General features: G+C 37.7%; 1 protein-coding gene across 2 annotated transcripts in view; it reads left to right on the plus strand.

Moving 5' to 3' along the window:
* Positions 1-17,028, plus strand: part of DCBLD2 (discoidin, CUB and LCCL domain containing 2) — a 43,162-nt gene that overhangs the window by 12,036 nt on the left and 14,098 nt on the right. Inside the window, exons 5-14 of one of the 2 annotated variants that reach the window (XM_070750045.1) lie at positions 236-308; positions 805-938; positions 3,662-3,702; positions 6,824-7,039; positions 9,337-9,461; positions 12,564-12,711; positions 13,857-13,982; positions 14,339-14,464; positions 14,618-14,711; positions 16,589-16,638. In XM_070750045.1, the coding sequence (XP_070606146.1) occupies positions 236-308; positions 805-938; positions 3,662-3,702; positions 6,824-7,039; positions 9,337-9,461; positions 12,564-12,711; positions 13,857-13,982; positions 14,339-14,464; positions 14,618-14,711; positions 16,589-16,638 (1,133 nt within the window). The remainder of the gene's footprint in view (positions 1-235; positions 309-804; positions 939-3,661; positions 3,703-6,823; positions 7,040-9,336; positions 9,462-12,563; positions 12,712-13,856; positions 13,983-14,338; positions 14,465-14,617; positions 14,712-16,588; positions 16,639-17,028) is intronic. The other variant, XM_070750046.1, reaches the window with a different exon arrangement.

Below are 17,028 nucleotides of genomic sequence, written 5' to 3' on the forward strand. Positions count from 1 at the left end.
TGAATTCCCAATGTTGTGTTCAAAATATTTTCAAACCAATTATTTGCAAAGGCATGGCACTACAGTTTATTTTTTTAAAGTACGTTTTTAAGGAATATATTCCTTCCTCTTAAATCTCCAGACTTGATTTGTTTGAATAATTATACTTACTTAATCAAGTTTATTAATGGTTAAGAATTTCAGCACAGAATATACTGGTTATACATTAAAAATACCTGTCTTTCTCCCTCCCCAGCAAATATTGTCCAGCTGGGTGTGTGCTTCCTTTTGCTGAAATTTATGGAACTATACCTCATGGCTATAGAGATGTAAGTATCATTCATTATGATTTTTAAATTATTTAGTCAATTTATTGAATCATCCATTTCACCATAGTAGCTCTAGATCAGTGTTTCCCAACCGTGGCAACTTGAAGATATTTGGACTTCAACTCCCAGAATTCCCCAGACAGTAGATCAGTGTTCCCAACCTTGGCAACTTGAAGATATTTGGACTTCAACTCCCAGAATTCCCCAGCCAGCATTTGCTGTCTGGGGAATTCTGGGAGTTGAAGTCCAAATATCTTCAAGTTGCCAAGGTTGGGAAACACTGCTCTAGATGACTAACAATATTTAAAATCAAATACAAATCACATAAAATATCAGTGCATATTATAAGAATCAGAATAAACCAGTTTGCCAGAAAGTATCAACTTCAGTGTCCAACTAACAGTCTGAACACTGACTGAATGTTAATAACACTTTACCCAAAATGGCTAAAATATTGTGAATTAATGCATGATTTCAAATCCATCTTCTTTCCAAGTCATCTTCCCTTTGCATGGCTGGTGTACATGCAGGAGTGGTATCCAACATCCTTGGAGGTCAAATTAATGTCGTAATCAGCAAAGGTATTCCATATTATGAAAGTGCTCTGGCTAACAATGTCACATCAAAAGTGTAAGTATATGTTTTATTAAAAATCATTGCATTTCGGTGTTAGAATTTGACGTGCATATAAATTTAAGCTCTGAAACCTTAAACGCAGATTAGTATTTTTAATACTTTTATAAATTATTATAAAGTAAATGACTAAAAGGCCTTGTTGAAAGTTTTAAAACATGTTTTAATAGTATCAGAATATGTTTTTCATGAAATTGATGCCATTGATTAATAGAGTATAGCTAGTTGTTTAAAATGTAGATTAGTAAATATTTTTAATTCTTAAAACAATGAGTTATGAATCACCTTAACATCCTTTTTTAAGGAGGATAGTATTTTTAAGAAATAGAAATAAAATTTGGAAGAAGTTTAATACGTTTCAGAGAACTGAAGTGTCCACTAGAAATATTTGGCATTATGGTTTGCAAGGAATTTACATCTTTTTTAGCTTTCACGTGTTATTAAATGCTGCCCAGTGTTTTGACTTCAAGAAAGGAAAACTAAGAATTTTGCTAAACTGTTGATCTCAGTAGGAAGTGAGCTAATCTGAACGTGAACTTTCACATTCAAAATAATCTTATTTTGATCTGATTTAAAAATAGTCTACTAATCTGATAAACAATCATGCAAAATGGTATACAGTGTTCCCACGATTTCCGCGGGGGATGCGTTCCGAGACCGCCCGCGAAAGTCGAATTTCCGCGAAGTAGAGATGCGGAAGTAAATACACCATTTTTGGCTATGGACAGCATCACAAGCCATCCCTTAACTCTTTAAACCCCTAAATTACCATTTCCCATTTCCTTAAAAACCATTTACTCACCATTATTACTGGTACTCACCATTGAATAAGACACTTAGTGATCCTGATATTTATAAACATAATTATTTATTAACAATAATTATTTTTTTTGTTATTTATTTGCAAAAATTATTAGTTTTGTGATGACATATGACATCATCGGGTGGGAAAAACCGTGGTATAGGGAAAAAACCGCGAAAAAACTCCGAGTCTTCGGAGAGGGGCGGCATACAAATCCAAATAATTAATAAATAAATAAATAAATAAATAATTACCGTATATACTCGAGTATAAGCCGACCCGAGTATAAGCCGAGGCACCAATTTTTGCCACAAAAACTGGGAAAACGTATTGACCCGAGTATAAGCCGAGGTTAGAAAATGCAGTGGCTACTGGTAACTTATAAAAATGGAAAACAATAAAATTACATTAATTGAGACATGTTTTAGAATATTTATTTTAAAGAAAATCAGTAAACTAGCTCTGTAAATTTAAAAGAGGGTAAACAAATTAACAATATTAACAATAAATTAAAAAGTAAAAAAAGTAGCTCGATCAGGAACAAAGCTAAAACCTAAGAGTTAAAATCCTTCAAAACTGGATTCCTTCTCATCATTAATTGGATTTACATTATTGTTCTGTTTTTATATATGCTGTGAGCCACCCTGAGTCCTTGGAGAGGGATTGCATACAAATCCAATTAAATAAATAAACAAACAAACAATCAAACAAATAAGTGTATCCAAAGAAGAGCTTCAGCATTAGCTGCTGTGAGGTTATCAGCATAGAAAACCAAATAGATAGATAGATAGATAGATAGATAGATAGATAGATAGATAGATAGATAGATATAGATAGAAAGATAGACAGACAGACAGACAGAAAAATAGATAGATAGATAGATAGATAGAAATAGATAGATAGATAGATAGATAGATAGATAGATAGATAGATAGATATAGATAGAAAGATAGATAGACAGACAGACAGAAAAATAGATAGATAGATAGATAGAAATAGATAGATAGATAGATAGATATAGATAGAAAGATAGATAGACAGACAGACAGACAGATAGAAAAATAGATAGATAGATAGATATAGATAGAAAGATAGATAGACAGACAGACAGACAGACAGACAGATAGAAAAATAGATAGATAGATAGATAGATAGATAGATAGAAATAGATACAGATAGATAGATAGATAGATAGATAGAAAGAAAGAAAAATAGTTAGATAGAAAAATAGATAGATAGAAATAGATACAGATAGATAGATAGATGATAGATAGATAGATAGATAGATAGATAGAAAGAAAGAAATAGATACAGATAGATAGATAGATAGATAGAAAAATAGATAGATAGAAAGATAGACAGATAGAAAAAGAATTCCTGTCTAGCTCTGCCTCATAACACATTATTAGATCCTATCCAAGCAAGGACAGCAACTACCACAAAATACCATTTTTTAAACAGTTTAAATCCTTTCAAAGGAGGGGGAGTAGAATCTGACAGCAGCGGGCCTTTTTAATTCGACTCACCATTGCAAATGGCTGCCTTCTTTGCTTGAGCTAGGGAGAGGAACTACGGCGTGCCAGAGGGGACAAAAGCTGGTGCCTCCTCGCTCTCGCTCAAGCAATGGCGCCCTCGTGTGGTGACTTTGTCAATGACCCGAGTATAAGCCGAGGCTGTGTTTTTCAGCCCATTTTTGGGGCTAAAAAACTCGGCTTATACTCGAGTATATACGGTAATATTTTTTGAAAAACCGTGGTATAGGCTATTCGCGAAGTTTGAACCCGCGAAAATCGAGGGAACACTATTGCAAACATGGTGTATTTTTTAGAAGTATTTTAATAAACATATAGACGAAATCAAGGAAAAACTTTAAATATGTTGATAGTAAATACAGATTTGTGATTTGTTTTTTACACAGAGGTCCTCTGTCTTCAGGTCTCTTCACTTTTAAAACCAGTGGTAAGCCTTCATGCCTCTTGGTGTTTTAACAAGATCTAGACTTTATTTAGCCATGTATTTCTCCTTTATTCTATGCCCTCCCCCCAAGTCTTTCAATACCATTTCAAAATTGGCGCAGAAGAAGATTGTTTCCTGTTATTGTAGGAATTGCTGATTTCCTAAACACACAGCCTTGTGATTACATGAGATTATTAACTTTTGTTTCTAATATTTGCTATGAACAAAAATGGCATTGAATCCATCTTCTTTATAATTGCATTAGTAATTATAAAATGTGCAACCCAATAGATACATTTTCTGTGAAAGCGCATAATGACTTATTTATTGTATTTGAATATGTACTGTGAATTCAGAAATTATTCACACCTCTTTCCCTTTTTGTCAATTTTGTTATGCTGCAGCCAGATTCTACAGCTGTTGAAATTAATTTTTTTTCTCATTTAATCTACACTCAGTCCCCACTAATAACAAAGTGAAAACATAATTTTAGAAATGTCTGTAAATTTATTAAAAAGAAAAAAAAGAAATATCAGTTTGGCGTAGGTATTCAGACCCTTCACTCAGAACTTTGTTGAAGCATATTTGGCAGTAATTACAGTCTCAATTATTTTTGAGTATGACGCTATAAGCTTTACATACCTGGATTGGAGGATTTTCTGCCATTCTTCCCTGAAAATCTTCTCAGGTTCTGCTGATTGGATGGTGACTGTCAGACTGCCATTTTCAGGGCCCTCCAGAGATGTTCAATAGGGTTCAAATCAGGGCTCTGGTTGGGAGATTCAGGGAGTGTCCCTAAGCCTAAATCAGTGACAATCGGGTTCCTGGCCACTCTTCTTACTAAGTCCCTTCTCCCCCAATTGCTCAGTTTGACTAGGCATCTAGTTCTTGGAAGATTCCTGGTTGTCCCAAATTTCTCCTATTTGAGAATTATGCAAGCCACTATGCTCTTAAGGACTTTCAGTGCAACAGAAATTTTATTAGCGCCTTATCCAGATCTGTCCCTTGCAATCTTGCAAATGTTCAATAGCCTTTGAAAAGTGTTCGGAGACTACAGATTGTGCAAAATGCAGCTGCGCGATCTATAGTGGGACTACCAAGATCTGCCCACATTTCAACATCACTCCATGAACTGCACTGGTTGCCAATTGATCTCTGGGTCCAATTCAAAGTGCTGGTTATGATCTACAAAGCCCTACATGGCTTTGGACCCGATGATCTTCGGGACCGTCTTCTGCCTCATGTATCCCAGCGGCCAGTTAGGTCCCACAGATTTGGCCTTCTCCAGGTTCCGTTGGCCAGACAATGTTGACTGGTGGGGCCTAGGGGAAGAGCCTTCTCTGTGGTGGCCCCAGACCTATGGAACAAACTCCCTCCGGAGATACGTACCGCCCGCTCCCTATTGGTCTTTCGTAAAGCTTTAAAAACCTACCTCTGCCAGTGGGCATGGGGGCATAAGTGATGAGACTGTCTCCGGCTGATACTAGGTATTATTGACTGGATAAATGTGTGTGTACATGGGGTCTTTTAAAAATGTTTTTTAGTAAATTGCCATAATCTTTTATAGTTATTTAGATTTCTTATATATTGTTGTACTCAATGTTGTGCACCGCCCTGAGTCGCCTCGAGAAGGGCGGCATAGAAATCTAATAAAATAAATAATCTTGTCTCTGATTTTTTCAGGCAGTTCCTTTGACCTCATGGCTTTTTTTCTGTTACAGTATGCCTTGTCAGTTGTTATGCCTTCTATAGAGAGGTACAGTGATACCTCGTCTTACAAACCCCTCGTCATACGAACTTTTCGACATACGAACCCGGGGGTTAAGATTTTTTTGCCTCTTTTTTCACCTTGCGAACCCAAGTCGCCGCCGCTGGGATGCCCCGCCTCCGGACTTCCATTGCCAGCAAAGTGCCCGTTTTTGCGCTGCTGGGATTCCCCTGAGGCTTCCCTCCATGGCAAACCCCACCTCCGTACTTCCATGTTTTTGCGATGCTGCAGGGGAATCCCAGCAGCACAAAAATGGGCACTTTGCTGGCAACGGGAGTCCAGAGGGGGGGTTTCCCAGCGAGGGGAGCCTCAGCGAAATTGCAACATCACAAAAACATGGCAGTCCGGAGGTGGGGTTTCTAGGACTTCTGTGTTTTTGCGATGCTGCGATTTCGCTGAGGCTCCCCTCCTGGGAAACCATACCTCCGGACTCCCGTTGCCAGCGAAGCGCCCGTTTTTGCGATGCTTGGATTCTCCTGCTGGGATTCCCCTGCAGCATCGCAAAAACATGGAAGTACGCAGGTGGGGTTTTCCGTGGAGGGGAGCCTCAGGGGAATCCCAGCAGTGCAAAAACAGGCGCTATAGCTTGCAAAAGGGGTGAGTTTTGGGCTTGCACGCATTAATCGCTTTTCCATTGATTCCTATGGGAAACATTGTTTTGTCTTATGAACTTTTCACCTTACGAATCTCATCCCGGAACCAATTAAGTTTGTAAGACAAGGTATCACTGTATGTGCCTATCCAAATCATGTTTAATCAAATTAATTTACTACGGGAGGACTCCCAAGGTGTAGAAACATGTCAGCAACAATCAAGAGAAATGGGAAACACCAGAGCAAAATTTCATGTGTTATTGCAAAAGTTCTGAATATTTATTTCAATGTGATATTTGAGTGATAGTTCCCGCTGCGCCCAGTGACGGATGATTGACTGTTTTATATTGGGTTTTTAATTTTTCTTAACTTTTTAAATTGCTCATAATTAATTACTTTTATTTTATTGCAAGATTGAATTTTATTCTGCAAGTTGCCCTAAGTCTACAAGGAGAAGGGCGGCCTATACATGTAATTAATAAATAATAAATTAAATATTTCATTTTCTTCTTTTTAATAAATTTACAGACATCTCTAAAGTTATGCTTTCACTTTGTCATAATGAGGTACTATGTGTACATTAATAACAAAAAATAGATTTCAACAACTGTAGAATTCGACTGCGGCATAACAAAATTGACAAAAAATGAATACTTTCTGAATATACTGCATATGTCTCTTGTTCTACGTTGAATATTCAGTTGCAGACACAATACAATTGCCAAATTCATTTAATCTGCTTTTGTTTCTTGTCTGTGTTCAGGTTGTTATGGGACTCTTGGAATGGAATCTGGAGTAATTGCTGATTCACAAATTAATGCATCCTCATTTTTAGAATGGCCTGAGCAGCTGGGTCAACCAAGCACTTGGAAGCCAGAAAGAGCCAGGTTGAAAAGGCCTGGACACTCTTGGGCAACTTTTACTAATGATGAGTATCAATGGTTGCAAATAGATCTTAACAAAGAACAGCGAATAACAGGTAGGTAGATAGAAAATATTTTAAATGGAAAATAATAATAACAACAACAACAATAATAACAACAATTCATCAAATACACATATATATCAAAATATATCAAAAATACATCACATAGTGCTAGATGATTGGGAAATGTTCAACTTGTGATATTGTGATACAAAATCCAGCATATAAATCTCATTTGCTGTGCATTACTGTTTTTATATAATAATAATAACAACAAAACAACAATAATAATAGTAGTAATAATAATAATATGGATCTTAAAATAGAACTACAGTGACTCGGGCATAAACCAGTACAGGTGGTCTCAGTAGTTATCAGCACACTGGGTGCTGTGCCAAAAGACCTCAGCCGGCATTTGAAAACAATAAACATTGACACAATCACAATCTGTCAATTGCAAAAAGCCACTGTACTTGGATCTGTGCGCATCATACCAAAATACATCACACAGTCCTAGACGCTTGGGAAGTATTCAACTTGTGATATTGTGATACAAAATCCAGCATGTAAATCTTGTTTGCGGTGTACTACTACTAATAATAATACTAATAATAATAACAACAACAATATAACATCATATTTTTAAAGAACATCATATATTTTTTTAAAATACTTGGTTGATACCTAGGATGCTGGCAGCAACCTTTATCAACCATTAACACCAGTCAATGGTATTTACGATCCATCTTTAAATGTTCAATTGATTGAGTTTCATGTTTAATTGAATAAAAAATTAAAATAATAATAATTTAAAAATTGGAATTTAATTTGAGAGAAAGTAAGACAGAATGCTCTATGCAGTATCCATTTATAAGATTTAAGATAGCATACCATATCACCAAATAAAATCAAATGTCATTTAGATCTTTGATTGGCCTTGACAGAAGGAAAAGATAAATAATTTGGTGCAGCATTCATTATCATGAGTAATTTAAACATTTTGCACAATTGTATGATTTGATGAAAACATTTGGCCACCAGGAATACGAACGTAAGAAATAGAATCTCTTAAAAAGTAATAAACATAAAATCCATCAGGCATAGGAAGTTACAGCTAAGAATTTCTACCTTTCTAGAGACAGATTGTATCCCATATAATATTTGGGCAACTGTTTTAGCCATAAACAGTTTGATTGCTGCTGGAATGTAATTTGAATCTGTGAACCAAGCTCACGGACAACAACTCTCTGAAAGGCTTTAATCAGAGAATTGATAGATATGTTAAAAAGCAATTGTGCTAAAATACACCCTTTTTTCCCTTCTCCTCACTCTTTCTCGATAAAATCAGAAAGGTTATTATGAGGCTGATATTACAGTAGCATATGACTTATAAATTAGGAGCAAGGAGTTTTTTTCTACTGTATAGAGCAGTGTTTTTCAACCAGTGTGCCGTGAGACTTGGTCAGGTGTGCCATGGGGAAATTAAACATGGGTCCCCAAACTACAGCCCGCGGGTCAGATATGGCCCACGGAGGGCATTTATCCAGCCCACCATCAGCTGCCTCCATCCGAACATAAACATTCCCCTCACAATCCCTCTAGCTATCAGCGACAGGAAGAGTGGAGGCACAGGGAACGCTCACTGACCAATCACCTTTTAGGATTCATCCCGACCACTAGCGATGAACCAATAGCAGGCCGCCTCTCATCCACCCCCAGGAAGGTCCCTGCTCGGGCTGCCACGCACTTGTCATTGTGTGGCCGTGGCAAGTAGTTGAAGCTGCTACTGCTCCCCGTGGTCCTGATTTCTAATCGTGGTTTAAAGCCAAAGTTTGCTGATCCTCCTTTGGACAGTTTTTGGTTATCTGTTGCCAAGGAGTTCCCCATTCTGGCCAACAAAGATTGCTCCCATTTTCAACTACATATCTATGTGAGCTGAGCTTCTCAAGCTTGACTGCGATAAAAACTAAAAACAGAGAGAGACTGAGAACTGTTGAGGAAGAGCTTCCTGTGTGTCTTTCTACCATTCCTGCCCTTTTGTGTTCATCGAAACAGGCCCAGGTTTCACACTGAGTATAAATACATTTAGAAACTATATTATTAACTATATGTATAATATGTACTGTGTTAGAATGTCATTTTGTGTCATTTTGGTTAGTGGTGTGCCCCAGGATTTTGTAAATGTAAAAAATGTGCTGCAGCTCAAAAAAGGTTGAAAATCACTGGTATAGAGGATACACTTAGAATGTCCCAAAATCAGTCAGTCAGTCAGTATATAAACACACACATACAATACATACACATTTATATTTTATATTTGTTAATTATAAAGGGGACCTTCTGATTCACAGGTATCATTACAACTGGCAGCACCTTAGCAGAGTACCATTATTATGTCTCTGCTTATAGGATTCTGTATAGCAACGAAGGACAGAAGTGGACAGTATACAGAGAACCTGGTGTTGAGAGAGATAAGGTGAGATTAAAATATTACAGGAAATCATTGCATGCATTTGAAATGATATTGAAAAACCATTTTAGAGCTCTTCTTTAGTATGAAGGTGCTTATATTTGCTGACCATAGAGAGATTGTGGTCTGTCCCAGCGTGAGCCTCCCAAAATAAGATGCACACCACTGAATTTAGTACTTAAAGTTTACTACAAATAAAAATCTTAGCAGTTTTGAGTCTCTTCTAAAATAAAGTAAAATCTAAAGTATTCTCCATGCTGCTTATATTGTAGCAGCTGGACAGAATCCCAGGAATAGGCAAACACAACAGTAATTACTATATTGTAGCAGAGTTCCTTATCAAAAACTTACAGAGGTTGTCTGGAAGCCTGGAGCAAATGAATGCAGACAAAAATGTGGTTCTTTTAAAATCACAGGCTGAACACAAGAGATGCAGCAAGAGCTTATATTGGAGTTAGAGTATTTATGTGCCCAATATACATTGTGTTGCACAATTCTGCTGTGATAATACTCTGCTAAATGAAGTGAAGAAGATTACTTAAAAACATAAACATAAAGCTAACAAAATGGGTTACAGGCCCAGAAAATACCCATAATAATTTGTTATGCTTCAGTAAAGTTTAAGAACGTTAAAGTTTAAGAATAATAAAAGAAAAAAAAATTGCAGAAAAGACAGTTGAAGGTTATAGCAGTTGGTGGTGTTAACTGCAGTTGCCGGAATTTTTGTGACAGGTAACAGTGTGAGGAGAAAATTTAAAGGCACAGTGTTAAAAGTGCATTTTTTTTCCTGGAGATTTATCAAAATGTCTGTGGATATGATGCAAAAGTCACATTGCCTCTGCTAAGTGAAGATGATTACTTAAAAACATAAATTTCATAGAAAGCTAACAATTCCCAATGTCAGTTACATGGCCATGCTGAGAAAGCTACTAAGAGGTGCAGATCAATACCTTAGAGGCCAAACCTGTGTTATGGAAATGAGAGGTGTTAATGAGTTTTGTTGGAAATCTGAATTTCTGACTTGGTGATATTTCATGGCGTATTGAATGCTGAATAAGGTCAGGAAAAAAATCATATACCGATGTTAATTCTAACTTTTGACTGCCCTCTTCTGGGCTTTGTAGCTTTAAAAAAAAAGGAAGAAGGGGGAATATTTAAACTTTGCTACATCAAACTTGATAGTGGTAAGGGAACGTTTTAAGTTTCACAGTAATGATGTTTAAATGCGTGTGTGTGTCTGAGATTATCTAGCAATTTCTAAAATATGAGTTAGTAAGAATAGTAAAAAGAGAAATCTGAGCTGTTGATTCTTGATGACTTCATGGATATCTCCATACAGTGTTTTTGGCTATAGAATGGAAGTGATTTGGCATTGCCTTTCATTAATCAGCCCTGAGTCAGATAACGTTACTTTAATCATGGTACCTATTATGGATTTCTGTTGTAGTGTGATCATATTAGGTGTGGCATTTAGACACAGAATCCCGTATTTTTAACAGCAGACCATTCAAGAACAGGGCTGAGATGAGTTTGCCTTACTGCTGAAAGCTGCTGTTACTAAACAATGATCAACTATAATATCACCTTGAAATTTTGAGCCCTCTATCTCTTTCTCTGATAATCAGCTTTTTGTTGTCTTTTTCTCATCCTTGAATCTTGAGAACATCTGCATGGTGTTTATATAATAATCATGTCTACTCTCAGTTTTTTTATTTTTGTTCTTGCAAGCTTTAGCCTGCATAATATAAAAGTAAGCACTTTAAACATTACTGGTTTTTAATGATTACGTCATTGAATTTGCATTAGTGAATATTTCATCAGTGCTTTGGGAAATGAATGCCTGCTATTTATTATTTATTTATTTATTTATTGGATTTGTATGCCACCCCTCTCCGGAGACTCGGGGCGACTAACAGCAACAATAAAGCAGTGTACAATAGTACAGTGATCCCTCCATTATTGCGAGGGTTCCGTTCCAAGACCCCTCGCGATAATCGATTTTTCGCGATGTAGGGTTGCGGAAGTAAAAACACCATCTGCGCATGCGCACCCTTTTTTTCATGGCCACGCATGCGCAGATGGTGGAGTTTGCGTGGGTGGCGGGGAAGACCCAGGGAAGGTTCCTTCGGCCGCCCAGCAGCTGATCTGCTCGGCAGCGCAGCAAGAAGCCGAATCGGGGTTTCCCCTTTGCGTGGGCGGCGGGGAAACCCCGATCTTTGTCTGCTCGCTGCTGCTGCGGCCGCCCAGCAGCTGATCTGCTCGGAAGCGCAGCAGCAGCGAGCAGACGAAGATCGGGGTTTCCCCGCCGCCCACGCAAAGGGGAAACCCCGATTCGGCTCCTCGCTGCGCTGCCGAGCAGATCAGCTGCTGGGCGGCCGAAGGAACCTTCCCTGGGTCTTCCTCGCTGATGCCCCCGCTCGCCCGCCCGCCACCCGCCAGCAAGAGGGGGAGAGATAGAGAAAGAGAGAGAAGGAAAGAAAGAGATGAGAGAGGGAGGAAGAGAGTGTGAGAGAGGAAGAAGCAAGAGAGAGAAAGAGAGAGAGAAAGAAAGATGAGAAAGGAAGGAAGAGAGTGACGTCATTGGGTGGGAAAAATCGCGATATAGCCTTTCGCGAAGAACGAGATCGTGAAAATCGAGGGATCACTGTAGTCTGATGCTAGAAACAATTAAAAACCCATTAATATAAAAAACCAAACATACATACATACATACCATGCATAGAATTGTAAAGGCCTAGGGGGAAGAAGGTCTCAATTCCCCCATGCCTGACGGCAGAGGTGGGTTTTAAGCAGCTTACGAAAGGCAAGGAGAGTGGGGGCAATTCTAACCTTTGGGGGGAGTTGGTTCCAGAGGGCCAGGGCCGACACAGAGAAGGCTCTTCCCCTGAGTTCCACCAAGCGACATTCTTTAGTTGACGGGACCCGGAGAAGATCCACTCTGTGGGACCTAACTGGTTGCTGGGATTCGTGCATCTATGAAATAATCTGACAAAGTCATAAGAGATCATCATAATTTCCCTTTTAATTTGAAAAGGAAACACTTTAGAAAAGAAAATGGAACCCCATGGCAAATCTTGTATTACACACTATATGATCATTTTTTTCTAGGTATTTCAAGGCAACACAGGCTATTATCAGGAAGTTCGCAATAACTTCATCCCACCCATCATTGCTCGCTTTGTTAGAATAAACCCTTTGAAATGGCATCAAAAACTTGCAATGAAAGTAGAATTACTGGGGTGTCAATTTAATATTGGTAAGTCAAGTGGCATTTGATCTATTCTTTATAAAATGTACAATTTACTAATGGAGGAAGAGGATGATATCGTATGGGCATTTAACCCTCACAACCAGTTTATCAGAAAGAGTAGCTAGTCCAGCTCCTAACATACTGAAGATTTTTTTTTCTTATTTGAATCAAATACTGAGCCCTGACCTAAGCACTGTGCAAGGAATAAGAATTGCTTGTTTAAATTAGTCAACGAGCCTTGATTTTCCTCCAGAGGTCATCTTGCTTTTGTATTGCTGGAGTCCCTATAGTGGCATATTTTTGTCTTTTGGGGAAAGGTGGTTATGAAGGTGCTCCACAGCAGCTTCAGAGGACCTTGAATGAAGCGGGTTATCTGGATCCCTTTCAGTTGGGATTCAGACCGAAGTATAAAAGAGAAAAATATTGAGCGTGCTTTTGGATCTCTGACAAGAACATGACCAGGGTTATGTGCTGCCTAGAGTCATATTTTGTGAGATCAGCAACTATTTAAAGTTTATAAATCAATCAATCAATATTTGAGGAATCAGTTGAGGCAGAGTCTAAACAGCATATGTAGCTATTTCTCCATCTGTTGCGAAAAGTATGTTTATACATCTGGACTTCTGTAACTGAATCCGGAAGAACGTCCTGGAGAGGTGACCTCTTCTCTCCTCCTCTTCCCCCATGTATTTCTTCTGATCCAGAGACCCTTCTCCTTTTTTTTATGTCAAAGAGAGTATCTCAACTTTTATTATTGATAGGGAATAGTTTAAATGTTAGCAGTTGGATTTCTTGTCTCCTTTTTTGCTGGAGCATTCTACTTATCTACTAAAACTGGGTAAAAGATGCTTCTTTCCCAGTGAGCATTAAAACAGTGATCCTACATATTCAAGCGAGGGGAAGGAGCTGTTACGGTAAGTCCCGTGTTTCATTATGCCAATATGCTCAAATATTTGTTTCGTTTTCATTGGTTTACTTGGCTGGTCCTGGACATTCATATCTTACATATTAGAAGAATAATGAAAATTATTCACATTTAGTTGCTGGCACTCTTAACAGATATTTTGAGAAAGAGTAACATTATATAAAAGAAAGATACTTGTTACATTTTAAATTAATTACGTCATCTCGAGATTTTGCTTTTATTTAAGTTCGGGCTCCAAGACCATCATTACCTCCACCACCCAGGAGCAACAATGACTTTTCTTTGCAGATTGATAAAACAGCCTTCACCCCTGAGGTCAAGAGCACTATGTTAACTCCAAGTGTAACCAAAGGTACTTATATCTAAACAAAAATAAATAGCATTGCAGCACTATTAATTGCATAGCATTAATAGTGCCTTTTTGTGGTTCACTTTATTTTTAACCCACTGAAATTCATTCACTAGAAATGATTAATTAATATATATTTCTGTAGTAGCCAATAGGACATGCAGATTTTGCGTACAAAATTGCTAAATGAGAAGTCGACTGTTTTTTACACTGAAAAGTTCTTAGCAGTCATAAAACCTTCATGGCAGTCTAAGAAAATATCTCCAAATATTATGGATGCTATATGCATTTTTACTGGATATTTGTACAAATATCAAAACAGTCAGATAATTTATTTAAGATTTTGCTTTGGTTTTAAGTTCGGTCTCCAAGAGCAACATTGCCTGCACCGCCCAGGAACAGCAACGATTTTCCATTGCAGACCAGTAAAACAACGTTTGCTCCTAAGATCAAGAATACTACTGTAACCCCGAATGTTACAAAAGGTATCTAAAAGATAGCATAATAAAATAATGCACAACATTAATAATACTTATTTTGGTACTCTTCAGTATTTACCTAGCTAAAAAGAAATGTATCAAAGTTTGTTTTTAATGCGTTTATGAACTTAACATTTTCTATATCTTAATGGTTTTCAGATGTAGCATTGATAGCTGTGCTAGTACCTGTGTTGGTCATGGTTTTTACCACCCTCATCTTGATCTTAGTTTGCTCCTGGCATTGGAGAAACAGGTAACCAAGTTATATAAGCACTTCTAAAGAAGGACTGTGGTCATACCAGCTTTGTACAGCATGCACAAAATACTTAAAAATTATAGTGGAACAGCACCAATTTGTGGAGGTTTAGTGGAACATAAAGCTATAATCTTTTACAATGCCAACAAAAGGATAGTGGGGCCTGTTATTGAATGTGATGAACCAGATCAGGAAGGTAATATTTTTTCTGTTCAAGAGCACACATCACTAGAGCAGAGGTCTCCAACCTTGGCAACTTTAAGACTTGTGAACTTCAACTCCCTGAATTAGTTGAAGTCCACAAGTCTTAAAGTCATCAAAGTTGGAGACCTCTGCTCTAGACAGTCCCCATGATATATGTTGGTATGTCTCAGTATAGCTAGGCTAAGAGACCTTTGACATACACTGAGCAGAGAATTTTAACAGAGTGTGGATGTGTGGTAAAGCCAAAGAAAAAGACACAGACTTAGTTATGCTTAATAAGTACTATTTACATATATACAAAATAGAAACAATCCATAACAAGCACTAGGCCACCCAATATAATAAGCACTAAGCAAATACACTCTAATAAGCACTAAGCAAATACACTCTCCCCTCAAGGCAAAGCAAAAGCGAATGAGCGATAAAGCATCATTGAGGGAAGGAGTACTGGCGCCCTCTTATGGCGAACCAGCCCAAAATATTTAAAGCGATAGTACAAGAGACTACAATAGGTAGTTTACAATGGCAAACCCTAACAACCATGTACCTTGTACTAACAATATATTGTGGCTGCAGGTTTAAGAATTTTTAGATAGAGTTGTGGGATTAATATATCTGAGGAGCTGCAGGTTCAAACAGGAAGATTGCTAAGAATGCCCAATGAGTATGTAAAGATGAAATGGAGGGGGGGAGGATTCATTAACACCCACCCACCCCCAAGAATTCAACTAATCCTCTTCAAATAATAACAATAATCGTGTTGCAGGTTTTTTAATTAAATAACTACAGCTAAGAATAATTTTTAGAAACATTTAGATTAGGCCTGGAAACACCAAGGCTCAAGTCTACCTTAGCCGTAGATTTCAGGGTAATTTTTATAAATTGCTTTGTGTATTGCCTTCATCTCCTGTTGGAAAGGATGGAAATTTAGGGCATGAATTTTAATTAATTAATTAAATATATATATACATTTGGGTGCCGCCCAGTCCTGAAGGGCTCAGGGATGCTTACAACAATAAAACAATATAAATTCAATTTATAATGCTAATAATATTAAAAACCCTTAAATCTTATCAAATACAATCATATCGTATCATACATCCCAATCAAATCTTATTTAGGCCAGAATTAAGAGATGTCAGTTGTCACGGCCCTCAGGCCTGCCGGCAAAGCCAGGTTTTCAAGGCTTTCCGGAAAGCAAATAGAGTGGGGGCAGTATGGATCTTGGGGGGTAGTTGGTTCCAGAGATCTGGGGCTACTACAGAGAAGGCTCTCCCCCACAGGCCCGTCGACCAGCATTGGCCAACTCTGTAGACTAATCGGTGGTTGGGAGGTATGCTGCAAGAGACAGTCCTGTAAATATTCTGGTCCTAAGCCATGTAGGGCTTTATAGGTGATAACCAACACCTTGAATTGTGACAAGAGATACAATCAATTAATGGCAATTGATTACAGAAGATTTGTATTTAAAAATACATAGTGGTTGAATGGCATACTTTAATAAACAACATTGCTGCTATACAACACTGCTACACACAAAAAAGGCTATCTTCTTGTTATATTACAGCCAAATATTTTAAAGTCCTATTTTAAACAGTGATACTCTTAACTCTATCCTAAATAAGTTAATACTAATTATATATGTTTTCTTTATTTGGCATCATTTTCAGAAAAAGAAAGTCAGAAGGAACATATGATATACCTTATTGGGATCGTGCAGGTAACTTTAGATACAAACTTTGGTGTAACATTTTCAGGTTCTGATTTATTTCAGTTAATATTCAGGCATCGTTGATTATCATTTCTTTCCCACCCCTAACATTGCTTTCCTTGTGGAGCAGGATAGACTGGTGGAAGTAGAGGGAGCTTCCGTATAGCTCATGGGTCATGTAGCTTCAAACTTTTAATGATATAAAATGCAGATTAAAACAAAGATGATAGGAAAATGTCAGAGGGATAGAAGGGGGGAGGGAGGGAGGGAGGGAGGGAGGAAGGAAGGAAGAGCGAGCATTAGCCATTTTTTTTACAGTGCAATAAAGTTCAGAATAGAATTACTCAATTTCTTACTCACCAGCTCAGCAAGTTAGCAAGTACAGTAGTACCTCTAGAT

This window comes from Erythrolamprus reginae, chromosome 4 (genome assembly GCF_031021105.1).
Source record: "Erythrolamprus reginae isolate rEryReg1 chromosome 4, rEryReg1.hap1, whole genome shotgun sequence".
Lineage (NCBI taxonomy): Eukaryota > Metazoa > Chordata > Lepidosauria > Squamata > Dipsadidae > Erythrolamprus > Erythrolamprus reginae.